This window comes from Anopheles coluzzii, chromosome 3 (assembly GCF_943734685.1).
Source record: "Anopheles coluzzii chromosome 3, AcolN3, whole genome shotgun sequence".
Taxonomy (NCBI): Eukaryota; Metazoa; Arthropoda; class Insecta; order Diptera; family Culicidae; genus Anopheles; species Anopheles coluzzii.
In genome coordinates, this window is record NC_064671.1 from 61,016,060 (window position 1) to 61,043,600 (window position 27,541).

At 42.8% G+C, this 27,541-nt stretch overlaps 1 protein-coding gene across 4 annotated transcripts; it reads left to right on the forward strand.

The window, feature by feature from the left end:
* Nucleotides 1-427: 427 nt before the first annotated feature.
* Nucleotides 428-27,541, forward strand: LOC120957028 (proteoglycan 4). 4 transcript variants are annotated; one of them, XM_040378946.2, is made up of 7 exons: nucleotides 428-609; nucleotides 15,033-15,254; nucleotides 15,604-17,410; nucleotides 18,631-18,994; nucleotides 19,061-19,270; nucleotides 19,334-20,631; nucleotides 25,730-27,541. In XM_040378946.2, the coding sequence occupies exons 1-6, from the start codon at nucleotides 561-563 to the stop codon at nucleotides 20,546-20,548; spliced, it is 3,867 nt and encodes a 1,288-aa protein (XP_040234880.2). In that variant the 5' UTR covers nucleotides 428-560; the 3' UTR covers nucleotides 20,549-20,631; nucleotides 25,730-27,541. The 4 variants fall into 4 exon arrangements, with proteins under 4 accessions (XP_040234880.2, XP_040234879.2, XP_040234881.2 ...); XM_040378949.2 differs by having other exon boundaries at nucleotides 429-609; nucleotides 15,604-16,779; nucleotides 16,939-17,410; nucleotides 18,631-19,270; XM_040378945.2 differs by having other exon boundaries at nucleotides 18,631-19,270.

The following is a 27,541-nucleotide window of genomic DNA, read 5'->3' on the forward strand; positions in this document are numbered from 1 at the left end:
ATGGTAATGACTTTTGGACTGGAAAAAGTTAGATGACTGTCGCTCGGCCAGATCATTTATCTGTTGGTAAATATACAATAGAAGAGGTTTTGTTACTGACACTCACAATATCTTTGTTTTTTTTTTAATTTATCAAACTTTTGATAGCAATAATTTCTAGCCGTTAAAACAGGAAGGATGTTTTGGAATGATGATCCTACATAATTTTGAATTTTGTTTAACAAAAAAGGTTTCTATTGTGGTTTTACCGATATTTTTCTTAATGCATGTTCTATTTATCTGAAATATGTTTTTGTTTTCTTTAGCTCGATCTTTATACTCTAAAATAAGTTTGTAAAAATGTTATTTTTGAAATTTTACTTTCCATTGATTTAACCTTTGTTTTTTTTTTCTTTACAGAAACTCTCTGCATACCAACTTTAGCTTGATTGCACAAATAATGCAAACGCTTGCAACTTAATTTCCTAGCACAGAGCACCAAAATCTGAGAACGTCTTTTTTATAAATTTCGTAACATCAATCCGGTAAATCAAAGCGAATCGATCTTGAACAGCTACACAATGGAACATTTTATCAAATTGTTGCTGCTGTGCGTTTGCTTAGCAAATGGTAAGTTAATTCATTTTTGTTTTAGTTTTTACTCCATTATATCTACCCGTGGTATGTGCCAAAAAACCATTCGTGTTTGTTTATCCAATCCGTTTTTATTTTTTCACTAAAACTTCGCAACCAACCCTTCACTTTCTCTAAACGCAATCAATCCTTGCTGTCGTGAGTGATATGACCTGCGAAAAGCCACTCTATATTAAGCCCTGGCACGACGGTCACGTAGAAACACTTTTGTTTTCGTCACGCCATTAAATTCCACAAATTAACGCCCTAATCAGTGATTAATTATTGCCAAACTCGAGCCACGAAGCAAAGGCTGCGTCAGTCATTTGTAAATGACAGCCCCCTCTCGGTTTCAACCCCATTTTTGGCCCGGGGGCTGTAAAGTTTGTAATTGTGATATATTCCTTCCTTGCGTGTGATATATTCTGGACAGGAGTGGATATCCTTTAAAAAGAAAGGGTTTTCTGTTTTGTGACTGCAAACTATTTTTTATTTGCCGGTTCAGGCTTGTGTGTATGTGTTGTTGCAACGACACATTGTCCTTGTGGCTCGAAGTTAACTTTGGAACCCCGTTTGGCCGACAGGGAAATAAAGCACCTTTAAAAGGTTGGACAATTACAGACACGCACATATTTCAGCACAAAGTAAGCCAATGCTTGTCACGCCATAGGCAAACTGCATCAAGATGGTCGTGATCGTTCACTTTTCTTCCTAACGTGAGCGAGTGTGTGTGTGTATGTGTCTCTTTGCATATTTGTTGTACCGTACCAAACCATAGGCTGATTTGCTTTGCATTTTCTCCACTACTTTTATTTACCGACCGCCAAGGCACCATAAGGCTCCATTAGACAGGAAGGAGGACACAAGCGTGCCGTAAAAGTTGTTTTAGGTCAGCACTGGGCCCAAGGTTTGAGCCGCCCAAGAAATGGTTATGTTTATGCAAATGTCATTACACCACCGGAAGCCGCACCGAGCGCAATGCAGCGCGGGGAGGCAAAGGAAGAAACTACCACCGGCCAAACCCGGGACAGGAAGCAGGACGGAGGAAAACTTTAATGAAAAGTGCCATCTAACCTACAAAATAATTTTCTTCGCTTCACTTTGCGGTTCACTTTGGTCGTATTTCTTTGTCCGGGGCGAACTGTAAGCGAGAAGTCTGCTTTCTTGGCTCGCTCAAGAAAGCCCAAACAAGGCGGCGTCCAACGGCACGAAGGGGAAGAGAATCAGCTGAGCCCCGAGTGTGGTAACTTTATGACCTCCAGAGGTTAACAGCGCTATAAGTGGCATTCGGTTCGACTGGTGCACAGCACCGCTATCTGAAGGGAAACAGACAAAAACTGCTCGCCGAGAGGAAGCGTCTGGGGGCAATTTACCACCACAATAAACGCAACCAGCGTCGAAAATGAACGACATACTGCATTTGCTCGTATGCGTCGGGTCCGAGGGAGTTATGGGCGAGCGTTGAGTAAATAATCGCTTCCAGAAAAGATGGAGACCGAATTGTTTGAACCGTTTCGGATGGTCGGGCTGGGCGGAGGGGATAAAATAATGTCACAGACGTGCTGTGTTTAAGATAACAGGATAGTTTGGTAGTTTTGACATGGAAGCATGAAATATTAATTCGTTTCAAACTGGTATTTTTGCTCTTTTAACGTCTTGCGGATTGGCATTAATGAAAGGATCTAAATGAAGTTGATTTGTGTTCTGCGAAGAGGCTATGGATAGGCGTATGATATTGGAATGATTCAATAAGCACGTGAAGTTTACCTTCTTAGCCAAGTACATAGCCAAGTTTCTGAAGCAACAAATTCCAACTCTTAAAATATTTTACGGAGCCAGGTTTTATTGGACCCTCTTAAAAGCAATCCACTTTGTGCGCCATTGCCAACCAGCCTGGGAAAGGGTCCTATAGGGATGAGACGTAACGCCTGCCCGATAATAGGATAGTAATGGTTGGCCCGGTATCCGGTAGCAGGTGTATCTACTTTGTAGCCAATTTCCGATAACAGCATTAGAGCTTCAGGTTACAATCCAATCCTTACTGTGAACGTTCGATCGATGGGAGACATTCTAGTTCCGAGTGACAAAGACTACAGGTAAACTTCCGTGCCCATCGTAGATTTTTTTTTGCTGCATTCCTTCTCTTTGTTAAAAGCTGATGAGCAGTACGCTTCCGTCGCCATGGGAAATACTCTCAAAACACACTTCCACGTACACAAAACCCGGAAACGGTGTGTTTGTAGGCTATGTCGACGTTTTTCTCTACTCGAACCCACCCTATGCTGGTAGTGTTCTGCCGATTGCCTACCTTGCAGGCGTACCATAAGGAAAAAGGGATGTTTCATTCGCACCCTGAAACCGACATCCGGTAATAAAATACCTGTGTATGTTCTCCATTGATACAAATTTACATAAATTCCCATTTTCCAAACGGCACGCCTACCTTTGCACACACATACACTCAAAACAAGGAAACAGACTGATATCGATAGGAAAGATCAGGCTGCGGTAGGTTGTGAAGTACACGGTGCGCAGCAGCGGCATTCGCTCCAGGTGAAGTGAAGTGGTCGTACGAAAACACATTCCCAGCTGTACCGCTGCACGTATGTGCCCTCTGTTAGACGAAGTACCGCCAATTATCGACTTTTGTCGGCTTTGTCTGTCTCTGGCTGCCGGAAAGTCGGAAAGTCTCACCCGGAGGAAGGCAGGGCAGGGGAAACGGAAGTTTCCCGGTAGAGCAAAAGTTTTGTTTATCCAGCCTTTCGTTTCGCTAACTTGTGCTTGCTGTTTTTTTATCCTCCTTGCTAGCACTCGACTGCCCAGGGCGACGGTAGTTTTTTGTTCACCATTCATGGGTTTCTCCAGAATTCGGACATTCTTATCTTTCCCACAGCAGCATGTTTTCCCTGGAAACGTACGACGCGACACGGGGTCTTGTAAGCCCGGGGGGAAATAATTTCGCATGAATGTCGACCAGCGAGGCAAAGTGTGTATGTGTGGGTTGCTGTTGAAGAGCGTACAGTGATCATTACCGCGCTGTGCGGATTGCCTACAATTAGGGGCCATCTCGTCCGGTAGTCGGTATCGATTTCCACGAACAATTTCTATGCCTGCACGAGGTTCGAGTGTGATGCGTTTTCTTTCCCTTCGGAGCATTTGCCGGAACGGAACCGGAACTGTAACGGATACGTCTGTTTCTTTGCCTTAGCGCTGAGCGTTGCGATTGCAGGAAATACCAGCTTTTTTTTATTTGGCTCTCCGTAGGAAAGTGTGGCCCGTGTGGTTATGGGCGATCAGTACTGTGGGCGATGATTCACATGGGGAGCATTATACTGATTAGTTAATAAGAAATTGTCATCAGAACGTTACGAAATGCTATTCAAAGTTTAAAGGCAATCTACCTTATTTTGTTTTTGTTGCAATTCTCACAGAAATCAAAGCACGAAACAAAACTTCTTCAAGCCTGTTCATTCCTTTTCTGTGCGACGTGCGTTGTAGCACTTGCAAGGATACTCCACTCCATTCGATGACACAGCATGGTAAAAAGTTACGGTTAATTTGCAGTTAGTCAAAGTTTCCACTGTTTGCTCCAGGACCTTCAGCAGCAGCCAGTGGCCATTTCTCGCACCGTTAGCAATGGGTTTGGTTGCTCCAGGTAGGTCGTACCGGCACTACTCGTAACACCTTCGGGACTCGGGAAAGCTTATTGCCACTAATAGGCGGAAGTTGTGCGAAAAATGGACCCAATGAGCCAATGGGACGAAACTTTCGCAACAGAATGCGAAAAATACTCCCTTCATGGGCGGCATGGTCTGAGCCCTCGTCGGCCGGTCCGGGAACCACTGCAGAGATGGATACAGTCCAATTAAATGCAAATTAAGTTGGAGAAAAGTCTAATTAAAGTTAAATTTCAAACCATTTGCTATTTGTGCTTGTATATATGTGCCACTGGTGGATGCCAACCGTACATCGGGCTGTTGTTTCGGGCACCGGAGGGCTTGGACTTTCGATCAGGTTTCTTATCCAGAACCATCGCACTGGTTTCAAACCGGGGGAAATGAAGCTTCTCACTGCATCCCACGCATACCCCTGGTTCTGCTATGCCCTGGTGGTTAATGAAACATCAAGCCGTACCCGTGTGCAAGTGGCAGTGTGAAGTCTATTTTTCTTCATTTGACTATCAGGGATAGCGAAGAGCCGGATCGAGAGGATCGAGCTTCAGATTGGACCGGTCAGAAGCCGTAGTCGTTCGGACAGAGTTAGGTTCGTTATGTTGAATCGACACTCGAACGCCAGAGCGTTGCATCGAGAGGCGCACCATCGAGTGTGGCAAACTGCTGTTCCATTTGGTGTTTAAAATTTTCCCATTAGTTCTTCATTTCGACGCCTCAATTAAAGCTCAATTTTGTGCAAAGGCGTTTGGATCAGGAAAAAGCCGAGCATGATACTGACCAGAGATATTGAAAAATCGTTACCTTACCATGGAAAATAAATAACGCAAGGCTTTAAAGTTTGGCGAGGTTGGTTGAATGCCATTATGCATTTCATTAAAAACCACATAATGCTCAGTCAGTTAATGGTAACGATGCGTTTACTCATCGTTCTTGAATATCGTCTACTTTATTACCCAAGTTTTTCAATACGTAGCCTACCAACTTAGTGGGTATGGTAGAAGGGGTCTGAATTCATTCTGTGTAAAGTTATAAGAGGGTCGACTAGTTTTATTCAGCACCTAACAAAGCATGTTCTATGATGTCATATCAGTTTTCATTACTATTAAATAGTATAGGGCAAACGTACTTATAGTGGTTGTAGTGCCAATAGTGATAGTATTGCACTAAAATGCGCTCCATACGATAATTTAAAAGTAATCAAGTTATTCATTTTTATTTAGATTCACATTATTAGGGGGCGTCCATAAATTACGTAACGCTCAAAGGGGGGGAGGGGGTTCCCTGTAGCGTTACGGTTTGTTACATAGGGGAGAGGGGGGGTTCACATTCTGTTACGTAACGTAATACAATCCTATCACTGGTCACTGACAAATGATCGCCCACCTGGGTAAGTTTTGCACTTTTATTTTTTATATCTTTTGATAGGGAATACGTTTTGCTAAACGAGCATTTGAGAATGCATGCTAGCCAAGGAGAAGGGAAAAAACCTTACTTAAGAACAAAAGAATGATGATAGGCTTAAAGAAGTAATACACATACATAATGAAGATGCCATATGGAATGAAGAAGATGCCAATGTAATCGAAACAGATAGTGTTCCCATCATAAACATTACTGAACAATTGAAGCCAATCTGGCAAGATGTCTAAAAATGCTCAACATATATATTATGCGTTTCTTTAATTATAAATTTTTTATCTAACTTTCCTTTCATTAATTAAACATTAATTTTAATTAAACATTAATTAAAACAACTCTGCATACTTTATAAAAGCAATCAAATAAAAAAATATAAACCCACATTTTTTTGTATTTGTTGATGCAAAACCAAATTAAGGGGGGGTGTTCGATCATGCGTTACGTAATTTTGGAAGGGGGGTCTCCTCCAACGTTACGTTTTGTTACGATAGGGGGGGAGGGGGTCGAAAAATCCCAATTTGAGCGTTACGTAATTTATGGACGGCCCATTACGGCTTCGGCCGTATTTTCAGATCAAGTTATTTATGTTACTGTGAAATATTCTGAGGTCATTTGCAAAGGGTTTAAAAGATTGATAGGGCCATTCCGTTACTTAGTGACCGAAATATCCATTATTTTGTGAAATGTGGCGACATTTTTTCCAAAATCCTTAAGGCCGGGGGACATTGTACGCACTCGTTAGTGTAATTTCGATTTTCACTAGCGCATCTGGAGGCGGCTGGTGGAAGCTTTTTTTTATATTCGAGGGAATGGTCGTTCCGGATCTCAAATGAAAGTAGTTTTTTACCGTTATTTGAAGAAAATATGGCTGAAATACTTGCACAACATATTTATCTATCACTTATAAAGCGTTTCCAGTTCAGTTTTAGTAAAAAACATGGAAGAATAACACATTTTCGGCTCCAAATTGTTTGGCAAAATGCTTCGGTCAGCCGCCGCCAGATGCGCTTGTGAAAATCGAAATTACACCAGCGAGTACGGACAATGCCCCCCGGCCTTTAGGATTTCCTTACGAAACTAATATTTTCGTTAACGTTGTAAGCGACCACTTAACAATGAATTATAAACTTTTTCAACATAACTTTTTTTTAAATGTTATTGATTGACTAGAATTCATTGCTTTTAGACCATGCATTTGCCTTTTGCAGTATTTTACCATAGTGCCATTATAAGAACACAAAACAGACATGTTCTTATTGTGATTATAGCCATAAAATCAGTTAAAACAATACATTTTAGATTTTTTCCAGATTTTTTTTACATGTCTAATTGTTTTCACTAAAATGACTTTTCTGTTAGTAATTTACCGGGTGTGGGTGGACCATAGTATATCGTACTTTGGTCAATATTTTCATCAATCGAATTTGTACATTTTTTACGATCAAATGATGAAAGAGATCAATATTATGGCAGCAACCCTTGCTATGCATAGGACAAAGCATGAAAACTAGGTTCCATTTTATATTATACACAGTTTTTGAGGTATCTTTGTTTACCATTACTATAGGAACACAATACGACTACTATAGGAACCATACTACTATTGTGGTACAACGAAGTCGTTATAAAAATATATTTTTTCGTAAATTTGTTTTGTTAGATGGTAAAAATGCGTGTGATTGCGAAGATAAAGCATATACTAATTGCTATGTGTTAAAATAATCATACATTCCACTATTATTGGTAAATTTACTCTATACTTAATTGTTATTTTCAGAAATTATTCTTCGATTTGCTCAGTTAATAATTTATCTCACATTTATAAAAACATATAAGTCTAAAGGCTCTAAACAAACAAACTGTGGTGCTTATTTACATCATTAACGTATGTGAACATCACAACATGTTTAAACTTTTCATATGGTCCCTTACGAAAACCATCAAACGATCGCAGAAAAAGAAAACATGAAAACGACTTATTTGATGATACAAATGTGCAGATAAAATTTCTTTCCTTCGAAGGTAACAGTTTTTCTTTCTTCTCTTGAATAAAAAGTTGCTCAATCGGATTGTGTATAAAGGGTATGTAAAAATGTGTATGTGCCGTGAGCATCTTCGTTTTTCCCTTTAACTATACTCATACAGTCTGCGACACAAAATTACCTTTTACGTTTGCGCACACATACTTTCCTGCCATTGAATGTCTTTTTAATGAGGCGCCCATTTCATGTACGTTTGATAAAAGAATGAAAAGTACCACACATCAGGCGCCAACGCCAAAGTATTTTGTCAGTGTTTGTAGGGTGAAAAAACGCAACAGCGAGGTTGTTTTGCTCGTTGAAATTTGTGGCATTTTATCTTTCCATCATTGAACGTTTCAGCACACAGACAAGAAGACATCAACGTTTTATTTCCACATGAAATCTTCAAAAACTTTCCCCCTAAACAGCAATCCGTGTGAACAGATTTTATCCTGCCAGTTTGGGCCTTCCGGGAAAGTCAAATTTGAGGCCTGCCAACATATAGCACCGGCTCAGGAGCCGAGTGAAAGGGGGCATCAAAAACATTCAATTTTCTTTCACAATTGACAAACCAAAAGGAAGTGGAAGCAAAACCACCCCGTTTGAATGTGGGGAAAAAGTGACAAACATGTGATGGCGGTGTGACGGGTCGGTGACGGAAAATTACCTTACACAAAATGTGTTGTGACCATTCCTGTGGGGAAAAGTTAAGAATTTGAATGTTCCAACACACCTAGTGCTTTGGTTACATTCGTGTTACACTTTTTTGTCAATGATTGTTGTATTATCCTTGCGGCTCACACTTCTAGCAGGAATAACGCAACGAAAAGATGGAATACAAGGTAGAAAATGGGAAACGAGTGACACACGTTTAGAGACGACTGCCTTGGGGACAATCGTCCATTAAATTTATGTGGAGGCATAAAAGTGAAACGATTTGCAGTTGTCCCGCGGGAAGCGGCGAACGATGTTCGACACATGACGGAATGCAAAACGAAAGCATCTCACAAACTCCAACATGATGGCGTTGTTCCGCTAGGCAACATATCCCTGTTGCACAAAACAATTACGTTCTAGTTGGTGGAACCCCTTTTCGTTGTTTTTCCACCAAAAAACGTATGTAAAAGCGCAATGGTTTGTGTGGAGAAAATCAAGCCCACACTAACGCCATATAATCATGCGAGTTGGTGTGCGTGTGTGCGCCTTGTGCAATACAATCAAAGATGAATAAACCTGGCCCATGTGGTGAAGGACGAGATTGGAATATTTTTCTGGCCTTCGTTTTGTTTATTCGTTTGTTTGTGAATATTGTGTATACTAAGAATGTCTTAATCTTCTGCGCATGGTTCACTCACAGTCGCCAGTGTATGTGTTGTGACAGCGGCGAAAGGAAATAGACAAATGGTGTGAAACATACATGTGTATTATTATACGCGAAGAATACACGTTTCACCATCTTTTGGTTTTGATAACTCGTATGAGCTGAAACTCCATCCCAGGAAGCAGAAAAGCCAGCCAGCTCCAGCTGCTTTCTCGCATAAGCACCACAGCGCTTAACTGGTAAGCTCTGTGTATATCTGTAGAATAAAAAAAAAAGAAAACACAATCATCCGGAAATAAAACTGTCACCGATGGGAGCGGGTAACGGGAGCGGGAGAGGGATAAACATTTCACCACGCTAATGTAAAAAAAAAACCACTCTCCTGTAGAGCACTCGCCTAATTGAGATGTTTACATGCGTGGCTTTAGAAGTTAAGCGTGTATGGGAAGGCCGATGGCGATTCTGGAGGAGATGTTGCTACCTGTTAGCTAAAAATAAGGGCAGGTTTGTATGCCGCACTGGAACGGCAACAACCTTTGATCTTTCTCCTGAAACGCTGAAAAGCGGGGGGGATACGAGGAGCGAGAGGATACGTACACGAGCTTTCAACGTAAAGGTAAAAAATCCTTCTCAGCATCGGATCGACGACATACATGGCAGCATCGTGTCGTTTTGTCCCAGTGCGTGTCCTTTACCCACACATCAGTCGTTCCAGTGGGGCTGGATTTTTATCATTTACGTGTTTTTCTTTATTTTGGTTGTTTACGTTTCATTGCTTTTTATTTTGGCAAATATTTTTATTCCCGTGTCTGTGCTCTTATTCTTTGACTTTTACTGAAGGGCGAAGAGTGGCTTCGCTTGAAACCATGAAATTGTTTTAAAGGTGCAATCCGATGTTTAGTCTTAATAATTTAAGAAATTTTCAAACAAGACTAGTAGAGATCTAGTTTTTTTTTAATTAGAATTGAAGAGAGGGCTTTAGTAGATTGTGAATATGTGTAGTTAATATGTGAAGCATACAAAACACAAATGCTCTTTATTGCTTTATTGGATGAGGGTTAGAAATAATAATGTAATTTAATATAATTATAACTTATTCTCATACCTTGTACCTATATACATTTTTATGTTATTTTTATGTATGTTTATGTAAAATCGTAAAGTTTATTTGGTTTAAATCTTCATTTTTTTTAAATAATTAATTAATTTTAATTCGAAAAAAATCCAAGTGGTATTGATGAAACTGCCACAGATTGGATGCCTTGTTTAGTTTTTTGACAATCCCTTAGTAAGATAGTTTTGCTCCTATGTACTAAAGATTCGTGTACAATTTATACGCAGACCGGATATGCTATTTTACAGCATTTGTACAGCACAAACCAAGTAAAATAGGGGAAAGCATATCTTGTAGCACAAGATATTGGAATTATTATCCTTAATGTTTTCCTTCGTTTTCTAGTTGATTCTTTATTGTTACATTCATGTTTTTACTAGCGCTGAAACACATCGTTATAATCGGAACGTGTAAATTACATTCGACTTTTTCAATTTAGCTCTCCTGCAAATCGTTCAATCACGAGAGGCACGCCAGAGCAAATGGGCACGTCGAATTAAAGCATTTCTTCACGTGATCCATTACTTGCCAGGCTTTACTGAATGGGCGGCAAGTGGGAAACATTTGACCCTTGTTCGAGATCAAAGAGAGAGAGAGAGAGAGAGAGAGAGTAAGAGATGGAGCAAGACGCAGAGGTTCGTAGAGCTAATCGTTAGGTATGCAAATCGTGGCCGTGGTTACTTATCGTTTGATCTAGACCACTTTGTTACCGACCCGGGGGATCAGCAAAGACGCTGCCCGGTCGAAAAAGGAAGCCGAGCTTGATATATTGTTAAAGTCAGCCGCACCGAGCCGAACTGGTTGCACGCTGGTTTGTGCGGGCAGAATCGGAAATGGAACGGGGATGGTATGCCCCAAGCCCAGGACCAAAAATGTTGAGTAGAAAACCTGCCAAACGTGAGCAAATGGCAGCTCCGTTCGATGGAGTGGCGCGTAGAGTGTCTTGTACTTGCGCGCAGGCACGCCGTCCTGCTCGATTGCACTCGCGCGAATGGTCCGTGTTTAGAATAGTGAAAGAATTTAATATGTGTGCTGGTATGTAAATGGTAGGTAGAAGAAGTTGGTAAAAGCTCGTTAACAAGGCCAGCTCTGCCCTGTCCTGCAGTTTTGTCCTGCTGGTTATCTTCCGATGTCACTGCTAGTCAAAGGACACACGCGTGCATACATTCACGTACGCTGCAATGCGACCCAAAGGTTTGCCCGTGGGTGTACCTGTGGGAGCGTAACTTTCTGCACATGTACTTTTAGATTTTTTTTAAAAAAGAAAGCAAAAGAACATAACAGGCACAATCCATTTGGCAGAAGTCTCGGCGACGAAAAAATAGGGGGGCTCCGATAGCAAACCCCGTCTAGTTACATTTCATTCGGACGATTGCTTTTGCGTTCTGTTTCTCCTGCGCCCACAAAGAGGCAGGCTTCTTTTGTGCCGGCTGGCAATCGCATACGGAACAACTTTGTCCTTGGAGGTTCAAGAGTATTGCGTTAAAACTTGTCCTTTTTCCCGTTCAAAGGCATCAGTTTTGGGACTTTTTCCTGAGGACGCTTTCACATGGGTTCGAATTTGTATGTGCGTGTGTGTGTATGAACGATGCACGTATTCGTTTTTCCGCCTTTTTAAACTTTTCCACCCGTTTTGCGACGTTCCACCTAGCGATGCATCCTTTTGAATCAGAAAATCTAAACGCACGCTTCAATCAGTTCCCTTCACATGTTCGGCTCAAAACAGCGTACCAGGGTAAATCGTGAGCAAAAGTTGTGCTTTACAAAGCGGGAGCAGCCAACCCGCGGCACGGGACGGAAAGCGGAAATAAAATGTGGAAAAAACTCTCGATCTAACTACCGCAACTTTACTGCTTTCGTTGGCTAGTTCTTGTGCCGCCCAATCATCAAACCTTCGCAGTGCCATTATCGTCCCTTCCCTCTGATTTCCGTGTGTTTCTAGTTTCCTAACTGCTATTCAACTTAGTTGCAAACATCAGCAATACACACACACACACACATACACCCGCACCCTCACCCACTCACACTACGAAGTAAGCTGTAAAGGCGAAAGGCACCGGTACGCACGGTACAAACTTTACCCCGCAACTGCATGCAATGCTTCCCTTTGCAAGAAGTTCCTATCTGTACGTACACAGGCGAAGAAACGCACCTCACTCACGCTTACTGTACGCCATTTTCCATGACGTTGTTCATCGGATGCCTTCTCTTTACATCTAGCACACACAAAAAAGTTTATATAAAAAGTGCATCATATGGTGTTTGAGAGTGGTGCATTCGCCCGACAGTGCAAACATTTGCTCCATGCTCGAACGAATAATTCTATTTAAAATTGGCTCGTCACGCAAAGTGGTAATTTGCAAATATCCTTTCGAGTGGCGGGTGTGAGTGATTGTTTCTTTGCCTCCCCCCCCCATGCCAAAGCTTTCCTATTACCCTTCAGCTGCTGATTAATCGTGCCTGCAAAAGGCTGGTTCGTATGGGCCTTGCTGCATCAAATGCCCTGTAACTGGGAATAAAATTTCAACTTTTTCAAACCTCACCCATAATGACCGCCGGTACCGCTACGTAGGAAGGGAGCTTTAGCATTTTCATGACTATTTGGAAAGAGTGATTACTTTCTCTGCGAGTATAAATTGAAAAAGGGAGAGAAAGGAGTCAGCATTGTTCCACCCCAAACCGTAAGCTTCATTACGCTTTTTTCGGATAATTTGCTGTCGTTTCCATTTTAGCATACTTGAGCCGACACATACACACACACAGACAAACACTTGGCAGATTTTTAGTACGGGTGAGTTTTGTGGTTCACGTTCTAGCAAGCTATGCATAAAACAGAGTCGAACGATTTATTCGACTTCGATTTGGTGTGCAGTAGGGAGGCTCTCACTGCCGGCTGACCATGCCGCCAGCGCAATTCCACCATCGAAAACCGTGCTTAAACACGTGCCTTCGCCTTTTTCGACTGGGGACAGGAGGGACTTCAAATCAACCATTCACATTTAGATTCGTCTAGACTGCATTGTGGAAGATCGATTTGGGATAGCGTCAAGGGATGGAATAACTTGAAGTCTTTTCCCACTCTATGTCACTCCCACAACCACACCTCAACCCAGGGTACGGTATCCATCGCTTCAGACGAGAGTACCTGAAAATTTATTCATTTCCATTCAACAGTAGGATTGATGGAAACATTACACACAGGGTTTGGGAAGGTGAACAAAAAAAACTCATTTTAATCGCTCCAGACGGTTTGACGCTGAATAATCAACCCCAAAGTGTAAGAAATGGGGAGTAAATTTGTGAAAGATTTTTTTTATTACTTACCTTTACAATTTATTGAGAATAATATTTTATACCACTTTCTTTTCTTTAGATGTGAAAGAAAAATAAATGCTTAGGCGAATGATTTTTCCGATCGGCATGAATATTAAGCGTTCGATTTGCAATGGAAATATAATTTTTTAAGGCTAAGTACGAGAGAAATACTTATAAAACTTTTGAAACAAATCTCTGTGTTGCATAAGATATGTTTAAAACACGACAGAGTGAGTTTGAACTTTAATGTAAAAATGCCCATCGGATCAGGTCCAATTATTAAACGAACTGTCACTCCCATAGTATATGAATAATAACGAAATAAATTCTTCCCATCATGGATATTCTATGACAGTCTAAGGAAGGTTTAAACATATTATTAACATATTGTAGCGTTAAATAAGAAGACAATTGTGAAGAAGGTGAGATTGAAGTATTTTGAATTTTACAAAACTGTACAAAATAAACAATTTCACTAATACGTATGACAAATAAACATAAGTAAAAGTCATTAAACATTAACAGGTACAAAATTTTCATATCAATAGCAACAAAAGTAATGTTTTTATTAAGAAAATGTAATGAAGAAGTATTTTCTTTCAGTATTTATTAGAAGTTTTTATAATGTGGGGACAATTTCGTGACTCTTTCTTTCGGGAAGCGAATTTTTTGTGGCTGTATTGGCACCCTTTTTAGACTGGCTAAGTTGGAATCTAATAGTAAATTCCATTGTGAGTGTCTCTGACATTCCTGTAAGGGCTCAACATCTTCATTTAAAGTGCATGGTACTTTTAATAATATTTGATAAACACCTAATTGGAAGGAATTTCTTTACACTTACAATTTCAAACAATTCAAACAGCTTTATTTGTTCTAGAAAACAACGTTAGGATATGGTTGCAGGTGAAAGTTTTAAGTGAATCAAACGCACGCGTTGTGTAGTTATGTTGATATTGACATAAAGTTCTACTCAGCTAGTGCTGTCTACGGTTAAGCTTGCTCCAAACGCTGTCAAAACCATGCACAACAAATGAAAGTTCAACCCTTTCCTCCAATTATGCCATTTTTGCCCCTCACACCGGCATCACAGATCCGTTCAAATTTTGATAAAGTTTAATAACCAAATGCAAAGAAACGTAGAGATGAATTGATTGCTGCCTGTTTGCTTATTGTTAGCTGTGCGACAAAACTTCTGAGCGGAACACTGTGCACGGCCCTCCACCGTTCGCTGCCGCGCTGGTGGGAAAAGTGACAGACTGTTGGCGTCAATATTTGAGCAAATTATTACGCCCAACTCGCGCAGCGGATTGTTGGTTGAACGCCATTTTAGAATAAATGATCGTTCACAACCCACGGTGTCGCAATCGATACGCCTTTGCCTGAATGGTTTACCCCGTTGGCTGCGGTGGCCGTAGAGCGCTGGTTGGAAATTAGTGTGGCTTTATTTAAGTTTCTCATCTAGCGACCTTCTCCGCATTCGACAGCACGATTACACGATTGATAATTTTGAACAACTATTTTCACTGCTCTTTTCGCGTCGCTATTCATCGTTAAAGCCGTACACGGTGCCGTCTATTCGCCGGGAGGAGGCGGAGTTTATGGGGACTCATCACCGAAAGATGCCGGCGGGGATCCAGTGTTTGCTGTGCTGCCGAGCCAGGACGTCAATCCGGACTATTACACAACCCAGACGGTGTATGGATTTCTCGATTTTACCACCACCATCGGTAACACGGTGATGATCTTTTCGCCGCAGAGTGCCGCTCCGGCTGTGACAGGTAATTCGGTTTTAGCATTCAGATTGCGAACAGTCAGCTGCCATGGTGGGATGGCGCATTCGGTTGATTGTTCAGATAGGTTTGTTGTTGATTTAGATGATTGCTAAAAATACAGCATGCTACAGGGTGGGGTGTTTGCAGATTTGAATTATCCACTGTGCTAAACATTAGCAAGCTAAACTGCTAGGCGGATTTTAAAAAGCCAGGGTGGGGCAAGCAATCATCGGCAAGAAGTAACTGCATGTTTAGCCTTATCTTAATAATTTACAAATATAGACACTAACAAGCAAACAAAGTTCGTATTCACTGCTATGTAGTTGGTACTTAACGAAATGTTATCCACTTTTAGAACCACCAAAAACGACGGCTCCACCACCTCCGGTCATTGAAACGACCCCAACCACCACCACTACCACGGAGGAAGTGGTGAAGGAGATTAAACCCAGCAAAACGGTCGTGCTGCCGGTGCAGCCAAAGGAGAAGGTCAGCATCGTGCAGGTTCTGCCGGAAACTCCGAAGCCTCCGACGACGAAACCGATCGGTCCGCTAAAGTTCGTCCCCAAGGCCGTTCCTAAGGTGGCAATCAAACCGATCCTAAAGCCGAAGCCGAAAATCGTTGAAGTTGCCCCAGTTAAGGCAGAAGCCGTGCCACAACAAGAACAACCCCAGGCAGATCGATTCATCGTGAAACCGGTACCGAAATCTGTGATCATTAAACCAGTCGCACCGATCGTAAAGGTGGTAGCTACGAAGGTTGAACCAACAACGACGACGACTCCCGAGAATGACCCGGCAGTTGAATCGGAGGAAGAGGAGGAAGAGGATTTCGAACAGGAGCAGGAACAGGAAGTGCAAGAAGTTGCTGAAGAAGAACATGACGAGCAGCACGATGAAGAGGAACAAGAAGAAGAAGAAGAAGAAGAAGAGGAACAGCAGCACGAGCAGGAGCAGGAGCAGGAACAGCAGCAGCAAGAACCCAGTCCAGTCGCAAATGTAGCAGTTGAAGCGGTTCAAGTTACAGAGAAACCGAAGATGCACGTTGTTGAAGCGGTAAAACCAGTAACTGCTGCAAGTACAACAACCACGACGACGGAAGAACCGGTGGCTGTGGTGAATGCTGCCGAGGATCAACACGAAGAGCACTCGCCGATAATGTTTTCCAACATTTCGGAAGATGAAGTGAAACCAGTTGCTGGGGTAAAGGATGCTCAGGCCGATAAAAGCTCGCCCGTAGCGGGAACGGACGACCACCAGCAGCAGAACGAGGAAACGCCCGAAGACGATACCAACGCCGAGGAGGAGGAAGAGGAAGAGGATGAGGAAGAGGACGAACCGGTGCCGGTGCTGCAAATTGGCAACAATCTTGGCGAACCGGAGTATGACTTTCTGTCCCGCCAGCCGTCCGAGTTCGTCGAGGAAACGTTCCGCGTCGTCAACCTCAGGCCGACGGCGGCAGGCTCCCAGCCAGTAGCTGCCACTGCCCCATCGTCAGTACCGCGCGAGAAGGCGGCCAAACCGAAGCGAGGTAATAAGGGCAGATCCCATCCGACCGGCCTGGTAACGACGCTCGGTGGCACCGTGGTTAAGGAGGGCGTTACCACCGTCCACGAGACCAGCGTGATCGGCACCTACATTTCAGGAAAGTATGCGCAGGTCCTACAAAGCACGTCTCATGTCATTCAAGGTAACCAAGGTGGAGCGGCAGCGAGCGGCAACGGGGCAGCGGGGCCATCCAGCCCGGCCATCGATGGCCGGCGGCCCAAGCTGAACCCGAGCTCGACGCTGCGCATCCTGAAGACGGCGGCGCCGGCACTCAACAAGACGCCACGGTACAACCCGGAGGCGGCCTCGATCATCACGCCGTCGCCGGCGACGCACGCGCTCGAGGACACTGGGCTACCGCTGGAGAATCTGTTCGCTAGCCAGCCCAGCTCGAGCCTGGTGCGGCCGTCCCGCCGTCTGCCCGGTAGCGCTAGCGGTAACTTCAAGAACCGTCTGAAGAACCGCATCAGCAAGGACGAGAACGATCTGCAGGAGCAGGGCGGTGAGAGCGAACCCGTTACACCGCAAGCCACGGTAACGCCGCAGCCTACGTACGGCAAGAAGCCAGGCAGCCGCTACCGCAACACACAAATCGTTAAGCCCGTCGCCAAGAAGTAAGTAGCAGTAGCAGGTCGGGTGCCTTAAGCCCGTACCGGCAAGGTGTCGTACGTATTGCTTGCATCGACTTTGCCCGATTCAGAACACGTGCCGCTAGAGGGGGGGCCGGTTCTCGCATCGGAAGTCAAAATTTAAAGCGAACTCAAACGATCGATCCGGCTGTGCCGGTCGGTTTAATTTCATTTCATTCCATTTCGTGCTCATAGCCTGTGTAAGTGAATGTTATGCATGAGTGTTGTCGTCTATTATTTATTTTTTATTTTATCTTCTTCAGTTGAGCAGATCCTTCGTTATTATTTCTTTTTTTCGTTTTATTTATTTTGAAACGTTATTTTCCTTTGTTGTTCATAAGTGCAAACAATTCAATACGCTTTCATGTCATTTATTGTTTTTCTGTCATTTTGTATATTCGACTATTATTTCAAGCATAAAAATCTCTCTTTTCCTCTTAAACTAAAACATTAATGTTTTGAAATCATAATGTTGCGTTTTGCAATCGTTTGTTTGTGAACAATATGTAAATGTGTGTAAATTTTATAATTTCGTTGTGTCGAAATTTCAATTTTTTAACTCATCGTGATACTAAAAAAGAATCATTTACGTTTTTGTGTTTGTGTGTGTGCCTGCTGTATGATTGCGCTTCATATGTTTGAAAGTTTTCACATTTTCATTATCATGTTTCACTACACTCATTTTAAACACATCATGTCTAATTGTTCATCACCACATTACTACCGATTTGAATGTGTCTGTTTGTATGAGAGTTTTGTTTGAGCTGCATATGTGTTTTTGCTCATTTTATTATTTTATCCATTTGTTTTACGTTTTGTTTTGCACGTTTGTTTTTTGTTTGTTTTTATTTTTTCATGAACGCACACCCAATACCATCACCATACATTCATCACAACTTATTACTTCTCACATGTTTCCACCTATTTACGCAATCCACTATACATTCCATTCATACTTGTCACGATTCACAAACTTCACAATGTCACGATACATGATCTCACCATTTCATGAACACTAAATTCACCATCAACACATCATCAGCGAGCGTTTCGTTTTGGGTTTTGTTTTCTTCTGGGCAAAGTGCTGCATGCAAACCAACGGCAAAACACACGCACACATACTGTGTACATACTGGTACAAAGACACCACCCCGGTGATTGTAAACACTTCCCTCCCTTTTCTTCCGCTAACCGTGTTTTTGCAGTACAAGATTTAACCGTTATTCTACATCAAGCGTGGAGGTTGCCACGGTGTCCGTTTATAGTGAGCCGAATCCGACGCCCGGCTCGGGCTATCAGAACCGGCGCAATAAGTCCTCACGTAACGGTTTCAAACCAACATCATCCCACAGCGTGTCGACGGTACAGCAGCAGCAGCCGGATGCGGCTACCAGACGATCGTTCAAGCCGAAACCGCAACCGTCCGCACCGCAGGATCAGGAACCGGGCCAGACTACCAGTCTGTACAAGTTCAAGCTGAACCGGTCGCCGGGCCGCTGGCAGTACAAATCGCCCGCGAAGCCGACAGTCGCGATCCGGAAGCAGAGCGCGGTCAAGCCCAAGGATCAGGTACTGGAAAATCTCACGACCGCACCGATTTCCGACACATCCGTACAGTCTAATGATATTGCGCAGTCACCCGAGCACGCGGAAAAGGTGGACACGGATGCGGACCTGGACCAGTCCGGCTCGGTGCATGGGAATGTGCTGAACGATGCGGATAACGACAACCAGATCGAGCGCCGCTATCCGATCGAGACGCTGAAGGTGGAGATTTCGACGCCGGCTGACTTCCGCGATACGTACTACGAGATTGCAACGATAAAGTCGCCCTACACCTTCCAGGTAAGTGTTGATCTTTATTTAGTGAGAATAAACTGTTCTCATGCAAATGGTCTTCTCTTTTAGGTGGGTACGGTGAAGAACACGCGCTATATTACTGTCACATCGACTATTGAGAAGGTGCTGGAGCAGGAGACGGCCACCATCACACCGTCGCTAACGGAACCACTGACTGAGAACATTTTGGCCACTACGACGCACATTGACAAGGAGAGCAATTTGTTGGACTCGAGCATTGCCACACTGCCTCCGATTGTGCTGGGCCTTGACACGGAGACGCCACCACTTGAAACGCTAACGGAAACGTTCAGCACTACCCAGGCCATGCTTAAGACGCACATTCTGCCTGTTATCCGAGAAGGCGATACTACCAGCTACACCCTCATTCAAACCTACCATGTGACGCGTCTGGTCACTGCCACCAAAACGTTGCCACCGATGGAGCTGTACCATTTCGTACCGTCGCGCACACTGAACGAGTTCAACAGCCGATTGGACGAGGCAGGATCCGAGCTACACCTGGAGCTGGAGTTCGGTGATGACAACGAGAACGATGACGAGGATAAGCCCAAGCGCGAACGGCTACCATCCGATCTGGACCTCTCGAACATTGGGTCCGACTTTGACCTGTCCGAGGTGGACAAGACAAACATCCCGGAGAACATTCGACCGAAGAAGAAGATCACGGGAAGCAACAAGGAAAACCGTGTGACCACCGAAGCACCGGTAACGACTCCCGCACTTACACCCGAACAGCTGCAGCAGTTGGCGCTGCTCCGTCTGCTCAACCCGGCCGCTGCTGCACAGATTCCCTCGGTACTGACCTCCTCGAAGCCGGTGATTAAGCTCGAGACGGTGTACGAGTCGCACGTGCTGCCCATCATCAACGGTGCCAACACAATCCTCAGCACGATTTCGCGCCCGATCGGTACGATCACCAAGACGAGCTACGAGCTTGTAACGACGACGCTGCCCAGCCTACCCATCCCACCGATTCCGCAGCTCAATCCGCTTCTACTGCAGCAGCAACAGCAGCAACAGTCGCTCCAGATTCAGTCGACACCCGTCGTCACGCAGACAATCGTCACCGAGACGAACAGTAAGGTGCTGAAGCTGACGTTTGGTGCTAAGACGGCGTATACCACGCTCTACTCGACGACGGTGGTTCCAACGGTGCTGACCACCTACTTGACCCAGTCGGTTTCCGTTCAACCGACGGCAGCCGCTGCGTTCCCTGGATTCTTCCCCAACCCGTACGCACCGTTCCCGTTCGTCGGCTAAGGAGGAATGGAGCGAATTGACTTGCCTAGTTGCTAATTTAGGATAACGAATTGACAGAGCAAAGAGATGGCGTGAATGAGAAGGTAAGCTAACGTAGATATAAAAAGATAATACTAAGCCTAAGATAATACTAAGATAAAAATGGACGCATAAAGCGGTTGTTGCTGGTAAAAGACGCCTTAATGAATGCAATTTGTGCAACAAATCCGCACTAACGAGATTTTTTCCTTGTGGTCAAGTTTTTATCGCAACCAACCCTCTAACTAAGTAAACAGAACAGTTTGATTTAATTTTCCTGCACAATTCTTATCGAATGGGCAGATTATTGTAGTTTGAACAAACTTTTGTCGTTTATTCAGCCTCTGGTTTGTGCGCAATTATCGGACAAACATCCGGGTCTACTTGTCTCCCATCCTGGGTGGTTTTAAAGTTTCCAACCGAATTTGTTTTCCTGCACTGCTCGTTGCAATGTCCCACTTTGGAAACAAACTTGAACCAGCAGCGGGACTATTAGTCTAGCGACGAGAAGCTTTTGTGTTTGCATCCATCAGTAAGAACAGTGGATAAAGCTTTCCACCAGAAATGGCATTGAGATCTCTCTGGAAGATTCCGCTTGCAATCAACGTGCAACAAGTTTGGTCTATTGTGGACGCCCTATGTCTAGTGCTTGTGAATGAAGCAGCAAGCAAAAGCAGCTAAGATTTTATTTTCCAGCAAGCCGAAACTTTGCAAATGGTACCAAATCGTGATCAATACATCTGTTTACATTATTGTCATGCTGCTGTGGATAGTTAAATTACCTACTTCGAGTTAAAGAAAGCCTTTACAAAATGAAAATAAAAACACAATCATTTCAGGACGGACCGTCTACCCTTCGAGACAATGACCGATCCAAGTTGATTGAAATCCACACAATGCCAAGTTCTGCTCCCCATTGGGATCCTAAACAGACACATTCAATCTGCAATAGCAAAAGCAAAAAAAGTGCTGCACAGAAAACTCGCTAATAACAGTCCATTCCATACCGATGTACTACCGATTGGTTTCATGAGCTAAAATTGGCGAGGGAAGAAGTACGGAGAAGCAAAAAAATGTGCGAGAAGTCATCTTAATTCTCTTGTTGAATGGAAGTTTATTTCGCATCGCAAACTTTTACCCGTTCGAGCGTACAATGCATCGCGGGAATGGCTCAACTTTCACATCATCGCAGGACAGCACAATGTAAGGACGATTTTTCCTCATTTACTATTTGTCCAGCTAGTTTAGCGAAACTATGGTGTCTCTGGTCATCACCAGTATCAACATCATCATCATCACCATCATCATTAATACCCGCAAAGTCAAACCCAACGTCCGGCTGGCGACGGCACACACTGTAAGACTTGGTCTTTGCCTTGCTGTTTCTATTGAACTAAGGCAACGGCGGAGTGAAGAGTCGTGGGTAGATGGAAAGTTTTCCACTTTCTTTTTTTCCTTTTCCGGAATAGGATTTTTTTCATCTCCCTTCATCCGCTTTCCAGATGCGCGTGAAATCCGGCGAAGATCAACTTCCGTTCGGAAAAGATGTGTGTATTTCTGTGCACAAAGCAAGCGCAAAGTATGGTTACCATGGCTCATTTCGCCTTTATTTTACGACTTTTGCCGCCAGTTTGCCAATGTACAGTGAGCCCTTTTGTTTTTGTATGTACGCGTTTCATGTTGGAACAATTTTTCCTTTACTTCGTTTACCATTTGGTTTTGGTGAAGACTGCTCAATCGAACTTATTTTATTACTTCACTTAAGTTTAGTTGGAGAAACAATTTCGGTTGAGGATTTTGGCGAATTGGTTCACCAGGGAACACTCCTTTTTGTCACTGTCTTTGTTGTGTGCTGCTTGAATCGATTCCGTATGCTTTTATCGATCGATTGATCGTATTGTTGTATTTCTTCCACTACATTCGGTAGCTGTTTGGGTAGAGAAATTATTTGTTCTGGAGTAAAACCAGGGAACAACGGGACTATTTTTTTGTTGTCACGATGTGGTTATTCAACTTCTACAGCTGTTACTAAAAATGGACAAAGGGAAACGCGCGAAAGACTTATGAGCCTGTGTTCGGTGCTAGAACTCAACCGGCGAGAGTTTTCCTTTCAGGGTTATTTTTATTGGCCCCGTTTGGGTTGTTTTCGGGCGAGGTTTTGGAAAATCCTTAAACGGATTAGTTTTTTATTCAGCCGAAGACTGAACACTCCTATTTCTTTCTAACGATGCATCCACTCAGGGATGGTGGATGGATCGTGGTCTGTTTTATTTGAGCTAGAGAGGAAAGGACATAAAGCGCTACAAAGGAGCCGATCAGACCGTTTGATTGGATTAGAATCGTCGTCTTTTTCGTCTCCAACGCGCCTTCTACGCAAACAAACAAAGACAAAAAGCCTATAACATTTAGGGGATCTGATCTAGGAGCGGCCCGTAGACCTTTTTTAACCGGTTTACAAGCGTAGTAGAGCGTAACGAAAACTTTAAGTCGTTTGAATAAATGCCAGTGAACACCGAGTAGCCATAGGTCTACCACATAACGCATAGGCACTAACATCAGCTGTATCGTCGTCGAGAGGATTGTTGCATTGAGATGTGCCATAAACTTGGAATCGAACCGTGTCCAACTGGCCATTTGTGTTTCAATCAATAGCTGATTCAATAAAGTGGCTGGCTAGTTGAAAACAGAATAACATCAATATTTGATCCACATGTGAACAAAACCATTGGAATTGTGCAAGAAAATGGACTGGTTCTGCAAACAACGAAACAGGGAGTTTCAATTGTACAGATTGATGTTAGCAAAAACTATATATCAACGGGTAGTATGGAAACAAGTTGTCTAAGTGTAGTTTTTTATACGTAATGTAAAACAACGGTTTGTTCACTATGAAATTAAATATATGATAATAAGATTACCTTTTTGTTTCTAATCTGTAATAATGTTGAACTTTGGGACGGCCCCGTGATACAGTTAACTCGTATGACTTAACAACATGCCCGTTTTGGGTTCAAGCTCCGTATGCACCGTGCCCCCCATAAGTAGGATTGCCTATTCTGGTATGGGTAACCAAAAAGTTGCTGAATGGTGGCACAATCTTTGACCGACAACGGTAGTGTTGGGCTCCAAAGAAGAAGACGATTGTTTAAACTGACATTTGAATGTCGATGAGTTGTAGATCTACTCGTAACAAAATAGAATGCGCATTGCTGTCAAACAATCGTAGAGTTAAACAAAGTGTTGGTATTATTCAATCGTGAAGACGAGAACATTTTTCGACTGTGTATTAGGGATTGTTTCCTAATCTTGTCTTCTAAAGAACCAGCCTCAGATAATCATATGAAAATGAAACAAACGTCATCTCCATACTTATCTATAGTATGATTACTCATCAAAACCACATCACACAGCAGTAGCTTCTAGTATCGTCCGTTTCTTTGGAATCGCTCACCGAACCATCCTAGCACTCTATTAGAAAACTGTTAACGCACCGTCACCTAGCAAGCCTTTCCGGGAATGGTATCATCCATCGACCACAGTGTGTTTAGAACGAGGTAAAGTGACACTAATTAGTGTGAAAATATTTCCTCTGACAAGTACGCAAGGAGAAGGAACCGGTGGTTTAGAGTGCCTTGGATACCACCAAAACACCAGCCGCAGTACGATCGGCTCCTTCGGTTTTCCCGTGCAGGAACTGGATCGGAATTAAGTATGGGCAAAACCACAGCAGAATGTGGTGGGAATTGTTGCGTGAATTTGTCGAAGCATTGCTGGCAATACGAAGAGTTCTGGTGCAGTGTCTGTTGGTTCTTTCCCAGCCCTTCCGGACCACAACAAACACTGACACTTCAGTGCTTCAGTGCAAAAGAAAGTCGGGGAGGGAGGAAGATACACTGCGTGAAATTTCTGCAACTTGCTTCCAGTGGCAACCGTTCTGTCCTCGTCGTCAGATGGTTGCTTTGTACTGGCCCTTTTTTGCCAGGCTTTATTCTAGTCTTCACGCTACCCCACTCAACACCTACTGCAAGTAATGTACAATTTATCCCTGCACAACACGTATACGTGAGGGATGGGATTTTTTCTCTTTCTAGTGCTCATTTTGACCACTTCAGAGCAAAACCACCGAGACAAACAATTTTACCAAAGTGAGCAATGTGCGAAATAAAGATCCCAACCGACTCAAAAAAAAGTCTGTTGGTGAAATCATTCTGCTCTATTTTATATTCCGCTTAACCCCTCGAAGAGAAGCGACCAAACAGCTTGTGGATCTTCAACCGTTGAGCTACTAGCGGCTGGTGGAAAATGGCGTTAAAAACACTTTTGAAGTTTCGTTTTCCGTTAAGATGATGGTTCTTTGATTTACGGCCCAGTATCCCAGGCGGCTGAGTTTTTCACGTCGGCCCATAGGAAAGAGAGAGAAATTGAGAGAGAGAGAGAGAGAGAGAGAGAGCGAGAGAGAGAGAGAGATTGAGAGAGAGAGAGATGGAAGAAAAAACACAAGAAAACCGTTTGACGGTCAAAAGATTTATGTGTTCTGGTTGGGTCGTCGTCATCGGTCGGTGGTCAAAGTTTGGTTCAACCTTTTCCCCCTTTTGCAATGCAAAATTCTTTTCAACGGGTAGGGAAAAGTTTTCAAACTCAACCATTCGGCCGGTGACTGGGATGGGGTTTAAACTTAAATGCAAAGAATAAATTGGGGCCAGAATTTAGAACCACTCTTGTGCATTCTAGGAAGCATTACTTTCCAGACAGGAACTATCCCCTTTTCCTCAACAATGTTTTAATGAATGCAATTTTGTGCACCTTTCAGTACGTACGAGCAGTCTCAACAGACCGTGAAATGTGGTGTGAATTTCGTCCTTTTACGAAAGAATTCGTTCATTAAGAGTTACTTCGAGTGTGAATGCTTTACCAGAAACAACGGAACTTTCGTTTTAAATTCAAAGTGCTCTGCATTTAAATCTCAAAAATCTACAAAAGCTTTTAAAAACATGTCTGAAAAGTCTGCGCTGGATAGGGAATACATTTCATGCCTATCAAAAAGCAAACATTTTCCTTTATTCTTACTTAATGCTTGTAAAGAAGCTTTTTTTAACTCCCTATCCATGGAGATCCATGCGACTTACTAATCCTTAATCCTTTTCTTTTCACATTGATTTATAGACGATCGTACAAGGGACAAAAGCTAATGCCACAACGAACAGTGAACACATCCCGGGCCCGCTGTATTAACCGTGGCCGTGGATAATCTTCTACCGCCACGATAAATTCCGCAATGATACCGTGTCGGGCTGGTGACGCGTGGAAAAGGAAATTATTCAACGGTGCAGCGAAGCAGCAGCGAAATGGATAGAGATAGCACGCCACAGGATAGGATGTGAAAGGTTAAATGTCTGTGCACAGGAATCTTGCCACGGCTGGGGATGAGACGCCTGTATCTACCGGTTGCTGCTGACAATAGAGTAAGGAGCAAGAGGAGTAGAAGAAAAAGAAACCAGACCCCAGCGGAATATAAGGCGCGCCACCCTCAGCTGGAACGATGTTTTAGTGTTATTTGCATGTTTTGTTTTTCTTGCCGGACGATCCAGGCGGATCCAAAACCTACCCTTGACTGACGAACCCAAACCTGGTGGCTGGACATAAAATATTCCATTCCGTTTAGTGGACGAAATGTTTCCCCATGTTTTTTTTGTTTCCAACCCGCATCCTCCCAGCAGCGCGATGTAAGCGAGGGAAGAAACATTTTCCTTAAGAATAGCATTAAATTTAATTCAAACTAGAGCCTCGGTAATACGGTGAAAATGTTGCCGTAGAAGTATACGATGAGGCGGGAGTGATTTTAAAAGGCGGGTAAGTGCACCCCTTTAGCTTCAGTGGGCCGCGAAATAAGGCAAAACAGTGTGAGAGAGGAGAAAAAACAGGATAGGATCCGCAAAAGGTTTTATTTTATGCTACAAAGGATAAACGGTTTATGGCGACGCAATGGCGAACCAACCAAACGAAGGTGCAAAAACGAATGAAATCGGAGTGAAAAGTGTGGCCGTTAAAGATGAATAGAAAAGTTGGAAAAGAATGGATTTATGAAATTGGAGCGCATCATCGCAAACTACGGACCGTTTCCTCGGTGTATCAGGTGTAATGGATACGCCGTATTCATAAACGGATAATTTTGTAAATATTTTATACGATTATCGCAACAATCGGCTCGAGTTGTCCGTTTAAGGAGCGCACAGGCTTTTTTGTGTGGCTACGCAACAAGCCTCGCTTGAAACGAAATTATCTACTTTGTCTGCAGTATTTAGCTGAGTAAAATTTTAATACAATTTTCCAATTACAAAAAAGATCTTTTATTAGAACTGAATCCTTCAAAGTGTTCTGATTTAGTATTCTTTTGTAAATAATTTATTTTTTCTTGCATGTTTAAAATTTCCTTTTTACGATATTTTTTATGATAAAATGGACTTTAAACAATTGACGATTATTGTTTCATATTATTCTTCTAAAAATTCTCATTGCTACTATAAATGTTTTACAGTCTTCAGCTTGCTACTTACCTCCTATATGTGCTAATACTGATCAGCTCAGCAATATATCTGAATCGTTTTCATACGTGATTACTGCAATTGCTCTAGAAATAGCTAGTACTTTAAATGAAGGAAAATGCGTTGACCGCTTTTAAGAAACGGTACATGAAAATACAACATGAAAATACTCAGCTCAATACACGTGCTTTACAATTTAATGTAAAATGATATTACGAATCAAGCGATGGCCGTCGAGTTATTACTCTAATTGAAAATTTCACTCTCCTATTATTTTATGTTTATTTTAAAGTGTCTTTTGTAAATAAGAATTTTCTGTGTTTTTGTTTTTTTTTGCAATTTTCAAAACTCGTCGCAATATGCTATTGACTTTATAGTTAAAAGTACTGTATTCATTAAACTTTCTTTTAATAAAATCTATACATATGAAAAA